Raw genomic sequence first — 15,000 nt, forward strand, 5'->3', positions numbered from 1 at the left:
AAAAGAGTACCCCCGACACCCCTTACCTGCCTCCAATTACACTAGAATGATACCGTCATGCAGTGTTTTCAATAGTCTTCTTCTCTCTCTCTCTCTCTCTCTCTCTCTCTCTCTCTCTCTCTCTCTCTCTCTCTCTCTCTCTCTCTCTCTCTCTCTCTCTCTCTCCCTCTCTCTATCTCAGCCCATCCCCACCAGTCCCACCAGTACTTCCCCCACCCCTATTGGAACCCTGGGCATGTCCAAGATGGACGTCCCCAGTATGCAGGACGTCTTCATCCTCTCCCCCGTCTCTGGCTCTATGGCACAGGTGAGATACACGCACACACACATGCACACGCACATACATACACACGCACACATACACACACACACACACACACACACACACACACACACACACACACACACACACACACACACACACACACACACACACACACACACACACACACACACACACACACACACACAGACAACCATTCAACGTAGAGACTATATTGTTTATATAAGCGGTGAAGAAGACTGGACCCAAAATTGTACCTTGCGGTAGGCCCACTTGCAAAAACTGGGCATCACTTTTCACACACTGACGCCTCAATAGTCACAGAACCAGTCATGAGCCACTATTCCAGTCATAAAGACCAATATTACCTAGTTTTTGCAATGATGGTCAACTGTGTCAAATGCTTTAGACAGGTCAACAAAGAGGGCAGTGTTTTCTATGATCTAATGCAGTTATTAAATCATTATTGACTAAGGTGACAGCTATAGTACAGTACTATGATTTGCTCTAAAACCAGATCGGTGCTTAAAACTAAATAAATTGAGAGAAAAGGCTTGGTTGTTCACTAATGATTCCAAGACTCTTGTTTATCCACCACCTTTATATAAAGGGTTCTGTTTTCCAAATTCTAGGGAAATTACCTCCTAAAATGGAAAGATTAAATATATGAGTTAATTGTTAATAATTGGAGCAGAGATTTTAATAAAAAAGGAATGAAAGTCAAGATAGACCGCATTCTCAATATCTGACACTGGGTGCTGAAATCCCGAAGATTAAATAGAAGAAAGCAGGAAGCCGGACCAACACTCTCAGATTCAAAAAGTTTTAATCGCAGCCTTGAACAAACATGTTTTGGAGCAAAAGCTCTTTCGTCAGTGTTAGTGGCTAGCAACGATAGCTTGTAAAGATGGGGGCTATATACTGTACAAGGTAGGCAGGAAGTGACATCATTGCAGGTGAGCCTGGAATTGCTAGTCAACTTTGACCGTAGGAACTCCAGAAACTGGTTTTTATTTGTATTTAATTTGAGTTTACTGCACATTATAACATATTAGATTATAATGTCCTTACTTTGGAGTTCCTACGGTCAAAGTTGACTAGCAATTCCAGGCTCACCTGCAATGATCAGTGATGGGCAAGCTACTTGGAAAATGTAGCAAGCTACACTACAAGTTACTCTCGATTAAATATAGCTAAACTACAATGGAAGCTATCCCCAGAGAAATGTAGCAAGCTACACTACAAGAACATGGCTAAAATAGCTAGCTACATCGGCACTACTTTTTTTTTTTTTTTTTTTACTTTGTGATCAAGTTTACACCAAACAAATAGGCAGGCAAAAAAATAGCTCAGTTTGATTGTTTATTATAAAACTGAAACAAGCCCTCGGTCTGGCTTTTTGTGTCATCCTTTTAACATGAGGAAAGACTGTGGAAACGTAATAAATAAAAGGCAGTGAAACAATAATAAAATAAACACAAATATATACTCCCTCTATTGGAATGGAGACTTTTCAGCACAGGATAAACTACTGTTTCAACTCAAAACCACAGTAACAAAATGACAATAACCTGGCCAAAGAAAAAGTGCAAGAAACATTTGTCTACAAAATAGACATTAACGAAATCCTATGTAACATTTATACATTCTTAAGTACGGAAATAAGCAGCATGGGTAATCGGCATTGGAACTATACTACTACAGTATGTACTCAGAGTATAACACTCAAGCTTGACACTGCTAGACAAACAATACTATCCTTGGCTGCTAGATATGTAACTCACAAAACATTCCATGGCCACAGGTTGAGAACCACTGGTCTAGGACGATCTTTTCCCTATTTTTTTCTTTTCTCCACCCCCCAATGTACAGTGTACAGTGTCCCCCTACCCCAACACCCCCCCCCCCCCCCCCCCCCCAATGTACAGCCCCACCCACCAACCCCACCAACCCAACCTCCTCCATGTACAGTTTCTACGTCAAATGTATATACACTCTTTTTCTGGACACTTTTTGTATCACAAACAGTACTGTATTTGCAAATCTGATAGTCATAAATGTATAGATGTAGCAGTACTGTCTATCTGTATGTCGTGTGTGTCATATATGTTATGATGAATTGAAAATGGGGGACCCTGATGTAAACAAGACGAAAGTCTTTCTCTGGTCTGCATCCCCTTAACAATTGTATGTATTGAGCTGTACTGTACTGTACCCATTCTGCAATCTGTTAATACACTTTTCAATCAATCAATCAATAATATTGTTCATAGCAGCTAGCCTATCTCAGACAGACTGTTAGTTAAAGCTGTTGATAAAAAGTGCACTGACTTGTGTGCTGTTTGGGAACAGTTGACAATGTTTATGTAAAGACAGTAAGGGTTTTCATCAGCTCACCTGAATATGTGTTCTCAAGTTAGTATTGGACGTGTGGGACGTCGAGAGCAGCTTCGTTTTTGGTTGACACAATAAACACCTAAACACATATGTTTTAGGCGTTTTTTCAGTCAAACTCATAAACGTGTCCAGGTAGGGCCATGGAGATGCAGTGTTGTTATTGTTGTTGACATCATCTTCATCAATGCCATCAGTGGAAACATCAAATCCCTCTGCCATTATTTCGCGCTGTTATTGTAAATTCATCCATTCATTCTCATTCAGTGGTCTGCGTTTAGATTTTCACTTCCTGGTTTGCGGCCTGGAGTCCCGCCCTATCCTGCCTCTGATTGGCCTACCCGTAATATTTTGGCCTACCATACCCAATCGTGAGTCGTCACTCATATCTAAACAAACCAACCAATCATAGTGGGTTTTTTACAGGGATTTTTTTTTTCTCCTCGCAGATCTTCCTGTCTAGACTGCGAAAGTAGCGTGTAACATTTCTCGTCGCTACGTTACTACTTCGTTCTATAAACAGCTCCGCTACAGAGACCGCTACCCTGGTTAAAAAGTAGCGAGCTACCAGCACGCTACTGAGAATTGTAGTTAAGCTATGTAGCTTCGCTACTTGTAGCAAGCTACTGCCCATCACTGGCAATGATGTCACTTCCTGCCTACCTTGTATATAGCCCCCATATTTACAAGCTATCGTTGCTAGCCACTAACACTGACAAAGGAGCTTTTGCTCCAAAAGATGTTTGTTCAAGGCTGCGATTAAATTTTTTTTTTTTTTATCTTTTTCCCCCTCCTTTTTTCCGATTTTTCTCCCATCCCACTGTTAGTCGTTATGCCAATTCCCAACCCCCTTCCTGGTTGTTGCGCACTTTACCCTACTGTTGGTCCGAGAGGCCGGAGACTGTCACATGCTTTCCTCCGACGCATGTGCAGCCAGCGGGCAGCCAGCCTGGCCGCGCAGATTCTCACTGGGAGAGTGTAACACGTGGGAGGCCGCACTACCTCTCACCAGATCCTACCTTCGCTGAGCAGGCGCCCCTGACCGAACTGTAAGGGTCGCTGTCCACAACGCCCAGAACCCACCCACGGCTCCCCTCCCCCTAACTCAGCCAAACGAGTTAGTATAGCGATCAGCCCGAGCCAAGGCAATGCTGACTCTCCGGGAATCGAGACCGCAGCCTCTTGCATTGGTGACAAGCACAATCTCCGCTACGCCACCTGACCGCCTCGATTAAAACTTTTTGAATCTGAGAGTGCTGGTCCGGCTTCCTGCTTTCTTCTAGTAAAAAAAGGAATACAATTTATCCTCCCCACTTGAACTCCTGGTATCAATTGCTTGCAATGCTTCTCATACAACACTAGGGGTGAAGGTATTAGAGGAGGGCATGGTCCATTGAGCATACCATCAGCAGCAGCCAGGGCAGGCCCTGTGTAGATCTTATCAAACAAATGCCCTGCATCCCCAAAGTGCCTGTGTTATGCTAGGCAAATCTAATTTAGGTTCGAAATCACTCACCGTAATCTGTCACGATACTTGATATGGGTAGGCAGAGAGTTTGTGGGTTTGTTTTTATACAAATGAACTGCTTTCCAGAAATTGGCCATACTTTTATTTTTAAGTCATCTGACTTGGCTTTTCTCACTGCAGAGGTGCATTGATTTCGAATATGTTTGAGTGACAGCCAATATGAAGTGTCTCTTGACAGTCTGGCACGAGACCAGGCACTGTTTCTTTCTTTAACCCTTTCACTACCACACTACAGAGGGTTAACCTTTCACTACCACACTACAGACGGTTAACCGGGGTTAGTGAAAGGGTTAACCTTCTGTAGTGTGGTTGTGAAAGGGTTAACCCTTTGGTAGTGTGGTAGTGAAAGGGTTAAACAAGGCTGCCAACTCCTGAGAGAACCAAGAACCAACAGGACAATTCCTTTCATTCTAAATCTCTTAAGCGGCGCATACCTATTAAAGGTCTTCACGAAAAAATACAGAGCCATTTACGGCGGACTGTATTAAATTATGCATCCAGTAATGACGCGACTCAGTCCTCCTAATCTAATCCCACATTGCAAAGTTTCTAACACCTCTTTTGTTGTTAGCTAGCATTAGCACTAACATAGCTACCAAAAACTAGAGCTACTGTCAGCTACCAAATGTTGCATCCAACTCTAGGTAGCCTACTGTTAATCAAAGAATCAAAGACCATTCTTTGACTAACACTATGTAGTTTTCACTGTAACATTTGGCACTCTAATGCTTTTGTCTAGGACAGATTAGTCGACTAATTGAACGTAGATAGATAATGTATGTTCTGTTTATAGTGGAGGTCTCTCAGAAAGCTAACATAATGTTGGTTTGTGTTTAACTCTTTGGTGGCCACCGACTTTCCCCATCTGTACCGCCTGGCGCCAGCATTATTGACCATTTTAGCGATGTTTGCAGACCCATCGTGTGTTCTGTATTATAGCAATGGAGACAATATATGGCTCTTTTGACAGGCATTGTTCATAGTCCATTACTGACTTATCAGTTTATTTCTACACACCGTAGTTTGTTACACGCTAGATGCTAAACATCGCACCTTTCCAAAATAATCAAGTAATTTTTCATGGAGATTATATGCAATAAGCCCAAATCGTTCTGATTGATCGCCTGAAACCCCAAATACTTCCAAATCAAAGGTATATACCATGTACACATGTGTCTTCACAAAATCATCAAGGGGGGGGGGGGTCGTTCTAACTAGAAACTGCGATCGTGTTTGTCGAGCATGTTTTACGTCCAGTAAAACACGACACTGTGATCGTTACAGAAACATGTTTCAGGTTCGGTAAAATAGACATAGAGTATACCTTACCTTAGCCAGAAGGTATTCCTTAAAGGAGAATTCCCAGTGATCGCATCGCCATCGCGATTACCTGTGTATATGTCTATACTCGTGTATACAGGAAATAGGCTTCAGGCAAAAAAAACTCGAGGCGATTGCTTTGTCGCTCTGTCTCCGAGGAGGAGGGGCCCTTGCAAAAAGAAAAGAGAGAATAGGTGTATCCACACCAATCTCGGGTATGGCGCCCAATGAGTTAAAGGTATGGTGAAATTGATGTTTTAGTAACATTGATGAGCATTCTGAAAGCAATTCTTAAAAAGATTCATGAATTGTGTTTGGCACTGTAAAGTATTTTGTTTTGTTTTTTGTTTTCTGTTTCTTTGCTTGCATGTAATTTTAGCCATCTTAATTGTTAGTTTCATTGTGCATTGTGTGTTGAGTACTGACTTTTAATAATTCTGTTTTGCAATAATAATTGTTTTTGTATGTTTTTTTGTGTGGACCCCAGGAAGACTAGCTGGTTGCCATGGCACCAGCTAATGGGGATCCGTAATTAAATAAAATCCAATAAAATAAAATAAAATCTAAATTTCTTTTTTTATTTGTTCTTTGTATGTCTTTAAACATGCTGAATAAACTAAACTAAACTAAAAAGAAATAACTCAATAACCATGGAAAAAAGGCTTGATTAATCAACTAGCAAAGTCTTGCTCAACTATGACCAAACCGACCCACATCGACTATGAGGGGACAGCCCTAGTTTTATTGCAAATCTTATTTAAATATTTTTGTATTATTGTTGCAAATGTTATGCTTTGCATTGTGGGATAGATGGACAAGTTGATCATTAATGGGTTGATATCGATGATGATCATGTTGATGATGATACAGACAATGACAAAGGTGATGAATGTGATGATGACGATAATGATAACAAAAATAATGACATCATGATGATGATGATGATGATGATGATCTGAATGATAACAATAATTATATTGATGATGACAGAGGCAATGGCAATAATAATTATGATGACAACTGTAATGATAAGTGTAACTGAGGGGTACAATTCCCTGACTGTATTGTTAGATATGATACTTACTACCACTACCTCTTGTACTTTAGACTCTGGCCACCCAGTACTAGGCATAAATAATTATGGTAAACACTCCCACGTAGATGAAACGATCCAACACAAATGTACCAAGTCGAAAGTCTGCGTTTAATAATAATTAATACATAGCAAAAGGTATGTAGAGCAATCACTTAATTACATTTATGATTTGAAATAGGATGCACTTTTATGGCAAATGAGTATTCGTTGGTATATCAATAGAGAACGTCCAATCTCTGGTGGCGCAGGCGGTAAATATACAACCTGGAATATTTAAGGAATAATAGCAATGATACTTTAATGATTATAGAACTGGATACACTAGGGGGGGATTCCGGTCGCTTGTAAGACAACTGGAGAAAGGGGGGGGGGGGGGGGTAGAGTCTGGCTGTATCCGTCTGGCCGAGGGTATCCTGGGAGAACCCACGGTTGTGCGGCTCGGTGCCTCAGCGATCCTCGATCCACAGATGAAAGCAGTTGGACTCTCTGTGGGCCGGCTTCCTCCGGTCCACGATGGAGAGACGTGAGGCGACCTCGTCGTGTAGAGCGTCTCCTCACCTGTCGTCCTCTCCGGGGGGGGGTTTCCAACACACGGCAGTGTTGGTCTTTATCCATAGAATAATCACTGTATACAAAGCATAATCCGTGCCTGGGAAGGCGGGCTGTCGTCGGTAGAATAATCCGGTATGCAGGTCCACTCGCTCGTCGGCTCTGGGGCTCCTTGGGTGCAGCCTCACATGGGGTCGGCCACCCTGGATAAGCAGCCAGTTCTCTGCCCGAAACGATGGGGTACTGACTACGATAGTATTCTCACCGCACGAAGCACTACATATGAATAGACTATTATTAGCTTAATAGACTACGTCCAACTCGACGATATAGTGCCAAATATGACTATTCAAATATTAATATACACGATGTCTCAATACCGATGGTAGGCCGAACTTGGCCTTACTCCCACACGTGGCGTCGCGGGGAGGCTTTACGTCTGTCACTCTATTGGAGGGTAAGAAACTGGACTAAAAAGGAAGTCCTACTTTAGTAGCGCAGTATATATACGCACTATGAACAAATAGTACCGTTAGTGGTGCGGTAGCCAGATTCCTACGCGGAACTAGGACTTGTTCGTACATGTTGAGCGGTACGTTTGAACTGGGTCTGGGGGGTATGGCAGCCTGGCACCAAGGTCTCGACCAATAGTAGAATGGAGACTATTATGGGATGTTCAGTAGGCTAGAATGGATATTCAATGCATATTGTACAAGGAATATACAAGGGATATCAGGGAATATTAGAGAATATACAAATACAATTAAATATATATATACAAATAAATATATATATTCGGTTTAATCTGGCCCTTCACAACAGCCACCCCCTGATTGGTCCCAGACCTAATCAGTTAAGCAGAGACAGATTAATCGCGTTGTCTATTTACACATAAGGGTTTGCTGTAGGGGTCAGTCAACTTCACAAAGTCATAGGGTTATAGGGTCATGGTCATCATCGATTGTGTCTGGGAGTCGGGGCAGTTCTATGAGCCTCGCCACGGGACGGGTGTAAGTGCGACCCTGGACAAGCACTTCAGCTGCTCGGACCTTGCCGTCGGCACCGGTGATCACTTTGCTTACGCGGCCGGCCGGCCACATAGCTCTGGGCAGTGATTGATCAATAATCATGACGACTGTTCCTTCTGTCAAATTGTCTCTCTCCTTTACCCACTTCTGGCGGGTCTGTAGAGACGGTAGGTAGTGCAGTTGTGCACTCTCTATGGTAGTGCAATCATCTATGTTGGGGTCTGCGGAGATAACAGTGCTCAATCCACAGAACACAGGCTTCTTACTCTCAGCCTCCTCCTGACTGGCTTCCCTCGGGATAGGCGTGGGCCACTCTCCTTCCGGGAGCTTTAGGAATGCTGGGCCGTCACTGTAGACATTGCGACGGGTGAGGTCATCTAGGGGCATTCCCCGGGTGATGACGTCAGCTGGGTTCTGTTTTGTATCAACGTAGCGCCACTCTGTTTCTCCGGTTAACTCTTCGGTTAAGTCTTGAATCTCGGTGACTCTGACTCCCACGAAGACTTTGTACTTGCATGAGTCCGATTTGATCCAGGCGAGTACTGTCGTGGAATCTGACCACAGGATTGTTCTAGACACCGGTATGGTGAGCTCATGTTGGATGAGCGTGGCTAGGTGCGCTCCGGCTAGGGCTGCGCAGAGCTCTAGGCGTGGGATAGATTGTTGCTTGCGTGGGGCTATTCTCGAGCGGGCGAGGACAAATGCTGTGTAGATCTCTCCCCCCTCTTCTTGGGCCCGCAAGTAGGCTACTGATCCGTATGCGACCTCTGAGGCGTCACTGAAGACGTGTAAGTCCATTTTACATGTCTCTGGCCTCACCGTGGGTGGGAAGTAGCTTCGGCGCATATTAACGCCTGGGAGTGAGTGGAGCTCCATCTCCCACTCTCTCCAGGTGGATGAAAGGTGTGCGGGAATGGGGTCGTCCGAGCCCTGGTCCTTGTCCCACAATGCTCGTACAATCATTTTTGCCCTGGTGGTGTACGGTAGAATACATCCTAGCGGGTCATATTGTCGGGCGAGTGTTGTGTACACACTCCGTCTGGTGGTCGGCGCCGCCGCCGGCCTTCCCTGCTCCGTAGTCAGGGGCTTGTGTCTGTAGTGAAGCGAATCTGTTTTGAATCGCCACACCAATCCCAGGGTCATCTCCTGGGCTTCTCCCGGGATTGTAGCCATCCAGGTCTCGCTGCTGGCTGCCTTGTCCTCGGAGGAGAGGCTGCGCAGTACTTGCGGATCGCTGCTGGCCCACTGCCTGAGATCAAAGCCGCCTTTGATCAATGAGGCGCGGAGTTTAATCAGGAGAGCCTCGGCTTCTTCCTGGGTTGAAAGGCTTTGTAGACAGTTGTCTACGTAGAAGCTGTTCTTTACGCTGTGTCGGACCTCTTCGTCCGCTGCTGGGTCCTCTGCTACATGTTTCTGTAGTGCAAATGTAGCACAGCAGGGGCTGCACGTCGTTCCGAAGGGGAGGACTTCCCATTGGTAGATGGCTGGGTGCTCATCTCCTGGCTTCTCTCTCCATAGGAACCGTAACAGGGGCTTGTCTTCCTCTACTAATCTCACCTGCAGGAACATTCCTTTAATGTCCCCGCTGATGGCCACCTTTTCCTGGCGGAAGCGGAGTAGAACGCCGAGTAGGGAGGGGCCGAGTGTGGGACCGGGCAGTAACTCTTTATTCAGATTTTGGGATCCGATCTGGTAGCTGCAGTTAAATACTATGCGGTCTTTACCGTTGTGATGGACCTTGTGGTGAGGCACGTACCACGATTCAGTGGTCTGGTCAGCCTCTTTAATGTCCATCTTTGTGACGTGTCCCGCTGTGATGAGCTTCTCAATCTCAGCGCGGTATACACTCTCTTGGGCGGGGTTCTTGGCTAAGCGCCGCTCCGTGTTCAGCAGGTACCGTTCTGTGGCGTCTGTCTTGGCGTGGAAAGTAGGCATTCCTTCTCGCCGCAGGAGTGGCGTGGCGTATCTCAACACGCCGTTGACCGGGACTCTCTTGGTCCCTGTCTCGAGGAGGTGAATGGCGTAAATGTCATCTTTAGAGCGAATGTCTTTCTTTCCGTTCTTAAAGGGCATTTGTTCCAAGGTCCATAACCGCTCTACGTGTTGCAGGAGTGCGGTTTCTCCCTCTGTGACTCGGGAGTGGAGACATCTAGTGGCTGTACTTCGGTTGAGAGATTTGGCGAGCGGGCCTTGGAGAGTCCATCCCAAACGGGTCTCGACTGCTGCAGGACAGCCTCGGGGTCCGGTATGAACCCGGTCTATCGGGACAATGAGGTCTGCATGGTCGGAGCCTATCAACAGGGTCGGCATAGCATTGTCTATGAGCGGGATCGGTAACTTGCGCAGATGTGCATATTTCTCCATCAGCTTGGCGACGGGGTATGTGTACCGCGACAGTCCTATTTCTTGGCTGGTGAAAGCGTCTGTAATCTGGTACCGTCGCTCAGGCTGGCCGCTTGCTGCGATAGAGAATGAGACATTCTCGCCCTTTATCGTCTTCAAATCTCGTCTTATTGTCCGAATTGTCATTTGGGTTTCGCTTCCCCGCAGCCCTAGCTGGGCCGCAGCGGAGGCGAGCAGAAGGGTCTTCTCTGACCCGTCATCGAGGACGGCGTAAGTGTCCAGGACTTTATTCTGGTAGCTTAGTGTCACACGCACTACTTTTCGGAGTACTCGGGCTCCACTGCTGCTGGCGGGATCGATGTACATGACGCTCGCTTTGCTGCTGGATGGTGCGGGTGAAGGGCGCCGTCTGTTACTGTCGTGAAGTATGTCCAGATGGGCTCCATCGCACTTGGTGCACCTTTTCTTTAAGCGGCATTCGGCTGCCATGTGTGAGCGCGCACAGCGAAAACAGCTCTTGTTGGACTTTATCCATTGACTTGCTTCCTCCGCGTTCAGCTTGGGGAAGGAGTCACATTGCGCTAGCCAGTGTTCTTTCTCACAGTAGGGGCACACTATCTTCCACTTCTCCGTTCTGGAGGGGGTACTGTGGCTCCTGCTGCTCGGTACTGACTCCGATTGGTGCATCACAGTCACCGATCTTCTTCCATCATTTAGTCGTCTGGTTCCTTCTCTGGAGCCAGGGGTGCTCCGTCCGAATGTATCTAGCCGTAGGCTGCTGACTTCTCTCGCCAGGAAGTCTGCTAGATCGAGGAGGTTCGGTTCGGGGCCATTCGGGTCTCGGTGGTCTCTCTGCCGCCTAAAACGCTCCTGTCGAGCGGGCGGCAGCTTCTCCAAGATCCTTTCCACATTTGAGTTGGCGTAAAGTTCATGCCTCCCCTTCTCTCTCTGCACTCCCAACATCCCTACCAGGGACTGCACTCTGATGGACAGGTCGTCCAGTGCTCGATTGTTTATTGCTGGGGGTAAGCGGTCGATGTGTCGGATTTCCTGGATCACGTAATCCCATATGCGCCCATACCTCTGGTCCAATGCTACCAGCGCTGCTGTGTATGGGGTGGTGGAAGTCGCGTAGGCGAGCGCTATATTATGTGCGCGGGGTACCTTTAAGTGCTTCAGTAGGATGGCGTATTTATGGCGTTCATCCAATACATCCACCAACATGGTCTCCAGACACATGCGGAGTTCTGTATACTGGGCCCGGTTCTCTTGGGTGAAGTCGGGTACCATAGGCGTGCCAATGTATGACGCTGACTGTGGATACATCGGCGAGCGTTGGGGGAGAGGCCTCCTAGGCGAGTCTCCTCCCGCTCCTTGGTATGGGCTGGTACCGGCAGTGTACCATGGCCCGCTTGTCCAGGTGCTGTTCCTCGGTGCGGGTCGTGCGTCGTGCTCACCCGTGTATAGAGTCGGGGGTCTGTAGCGCAGCTCCGCGGGAGTATAGCCTGGGCTGTACCGGACCTCCTGGTCCGGTAGAGTACTGTGCTGTCGTCGGGCGTGGTTCTCCTCCTCTTCCTCTTCGTCTTCAGTTAGGTCATCCAGTGCTTGTAGTCTCTGGTTTAGCCTCTCCACAGGATATGCTGCTCCTTCCCGGTTGCTAGGTCTCGCTTGGACCGGTGGGGGGAGGTGGTCTGTGGGGGGTATAGACCTCGTCTGTTGGTCAAGTTCAGGGTTGTTTACTCGGCTAGGGGATGCCGCCCTGGAGGTGTGTCTAGACGAGTTCCTGGAGCCTCTGGCGGAGGGAGAGGGTGTTGTCCGTCTGATCAGCTGTTCTATTAGTTGCGCTTGCTGTCTGTCGCGCTCTGCGTCCCGTAGAGCACCAGCAGCTGCTCGCTGGCTGTCTGCTCGGTCTCGGGCCACATTCTCTTCCCTCTGAATGCGTCTTATTTCTAGACGTATATGCTCTTCTTCGCTCCGCTGCTGGATCTGCAGTCGGTCGCGTTCAGCAGCGGCGTTCAGGCTGATGAGGAAGGCCTGCTGTAGGGTCCTCTCTGCCTCGCTGGGAGAAGGCGGTTGTATAGGGGAGCCTTCCCTCGGGGTACTCCTTGCGGAGCCTTGAAGCTCTATCTCCACGGTGCTCTCCCCGTCTTCTTCCGTGCCGAGTTCTCTCTCGGTAGCGTTGTATTCCTCCCGGGACTCATCGGGGACTACTTCTTCAGTACTGGCGGGGTGTGAAGTCATGTCTGTTTCCCACTGGTCCCCACCGTGAACTTGGTCAGTTACATTAGAACCCGTAGGGGCCTCTATGGTCGGGGTAGTCTGGGCGTTGGGGTTAGACATACTTTTACTTTCTAGTTTTACCGCGTTTACTGTTAGTAGAAGACTAGGTTGTTGACTGACAGCGTAAGCCTCTAAGTACTGAGGGAGCCGTCGTTCGCGCTGCGGGCGTTGGTTAGGAGGATCGTTTCGTGGAGTGTTCATCATAGGCCATTTCAATATTAATAACACTATATTAATATTACACTAATTACCATCCGGCTCGAAGGACCAATTGTAACTGAGGGGTACAATTCCCTGACTGTATTGTTAGATATGATACTTACTACCACTACCTCTTGTACTTTAGACTCTGGCCACCCAGTACTAGGCATAAATAATTATGGTAAACACTCCCACGTAGATGAAACGATCCAACACAAATGTACCAAGTCGAAAGTCTGCGTTTAATAATAATTAATACATAGCAAAAGGTATGTAGAGCAATCACTTAATTACATTTATGATTTGAAATAGGATGCACTTTTATGGCAAATGAGTATTCGTTGGTATATCAATAGAGAACGTCCAATCTCTGGTGGCGCAGGCGGTAAATATACAACCTGGAATATTTAAGGAATAATAGCAATGATACTTTAATGATTATAGAACTGGATACACTAGGGGGGGATTCCGGTCGCTTGTAAGACAACTGGAGAAAGGGGGGGGGTAGAGTCTGGCTGTATCCGTCTGGCCGAGGGTATCCTGGGAGAACCCACGGTTGTGCGGCTCGGTGCCTCAGCGATCCTCGATCCACAGATGAAAGCAGTTGGACTCTCTGTGGGCCGGCTTCCTCCGGTCCACGATGGAGAGACGTGAGGCGACCTCGTCGTGTAGAGCGTCTCCTCACCTGTCGTCCTCTCCGGGGGGGGGTTTCCAACACACGGCAGTGTTGGTCTTTATCCATAGAATAATCACTGTATACAAAGCATAATCCGTGCCTGGGAAAGCGGGCTGTCGTCGGTAGAATAATCCGGTATGCAGGTCCACTCGCTCGTCGGCTCTGGGGCTCCTCGGGTGCAGCCTCACATGGGGTCGGCCACCCTGGATAAGCAGCCAGTTCTCTGCCCGAAACGATGGGGTACTGACTACGATAGTATTCTCACCGCACGAAGCACTACATATGAATAGACTATTATTAGCTTAATAGACTACGTCCAACTCGACGATATAGTGCCAAATATGACTATTCAAATATTAATATACACGATGTCTCAATACCGATGGTAGGCCGAACTTGGCCTTACTCCCACACGTGGCGTCGCGGGGAGGCTTTACGTCTGTCACTCTATTGGAGGGTAAGAAACTGGACTAAAAAGGAAGTCCTACTTTAGTAGCGCAGTATATATACGCACTATGAACAAATAGTACCGTTAGTGGTGCGGTAGCCAGATTCCTACGCGGAACTAGGACTTGTTCGTACATGTTGAGCGGTACGTTTGAACTGGGTCTGGGGGGTATGGCAGCCTGGCACCAAGGTCTCGACCAATAGTAGAATGGAGACTATTATGGGATGTTCAGTAGGCTAGAATGGATATTCAATGCATATTGTACAAGGAATATACAAGGGATATCAGGGAATATTAGAGAATATACAAATACAATTAAATATATATATACAAATAAATATATATATTCGGTTTAATCTGGCCCTTCACAACAATAAGAATGATACAAGCCTCCCCTTCCTCTCTCTTTCTCTCTCAGGGAGGAGCTAGGTCTGATGTCATGCGATGACATCAACCGCTACAGCGTGGGTTCCCAGTTGGGCTCCAAGGGCTCGGAGGCGGTCAGCTACTACCTGGACCAGGACAGCGGTCAGTACTTCTCTCTGCTGGAGGGCGACGGGCCCCCAGGGCTTGACTACGACAGGGGCCGAAACACAGGGGTCCGCCGACGGGACAAGACTCCCACACATGGTAAGAGAGAGAGAGAGAGAGAGAGAGAGAGAGAGAGAGAGAGAGAGAGAGAGAGAGAGAGAGAGAGAGAGAGAGATAGAGAGAGAGAGAGAGATACTTGCTGGGATGCTAGCGGCCATGTGCTAGCTGTGTGAGCGGCCATGTGCTAGCTGTGTGAGTGGCCATGTGCTAGCTGTGTGAGCGGCCATGTGCTAGCTGTGTGAGCGGCCATGTGCTAGCTGTGT

General features: G+C 47.2%; 1 protein-coding gene across 1 annotated transcript in view; it reads left to right on the plus strand.

The window, feature by feature from the left end:
- LOC311243244 (connector enhancer of kinase suppressor of ras 2) overlaps positions 1–15,000 on the plus strand; it is a gene marked incomplete at both ends in the record, with an annotated part of 192,895 nt that overhangs the window by 139,969 nt on the left and 37,926 nt on the right. Inside the window, 3 exon segments of the mRNA XM_084332391.1 lie at positions 182–303; positions 305–307; positions 14,565–14,776. Of these exon segments, the coding sequence (XP_084188517.1) occupies positions 182–303; positions 305–307; positions 14,565–14,776 (337 nt within the window).

The sequence above is a fragment of the Notolepis coatsorum genome, assembly GCF_963971535.1.
Source record: "Notolepis coatsorum genome assembly, chromosome: 16".
Classification (NCBI taxonomy): domain Eukaryota; kingdom Metazoa; phylum Chordata; class Actinopteri; order Aulopiformes; family Paralepididae; genus Notolepis; species Notolepis coatsorum.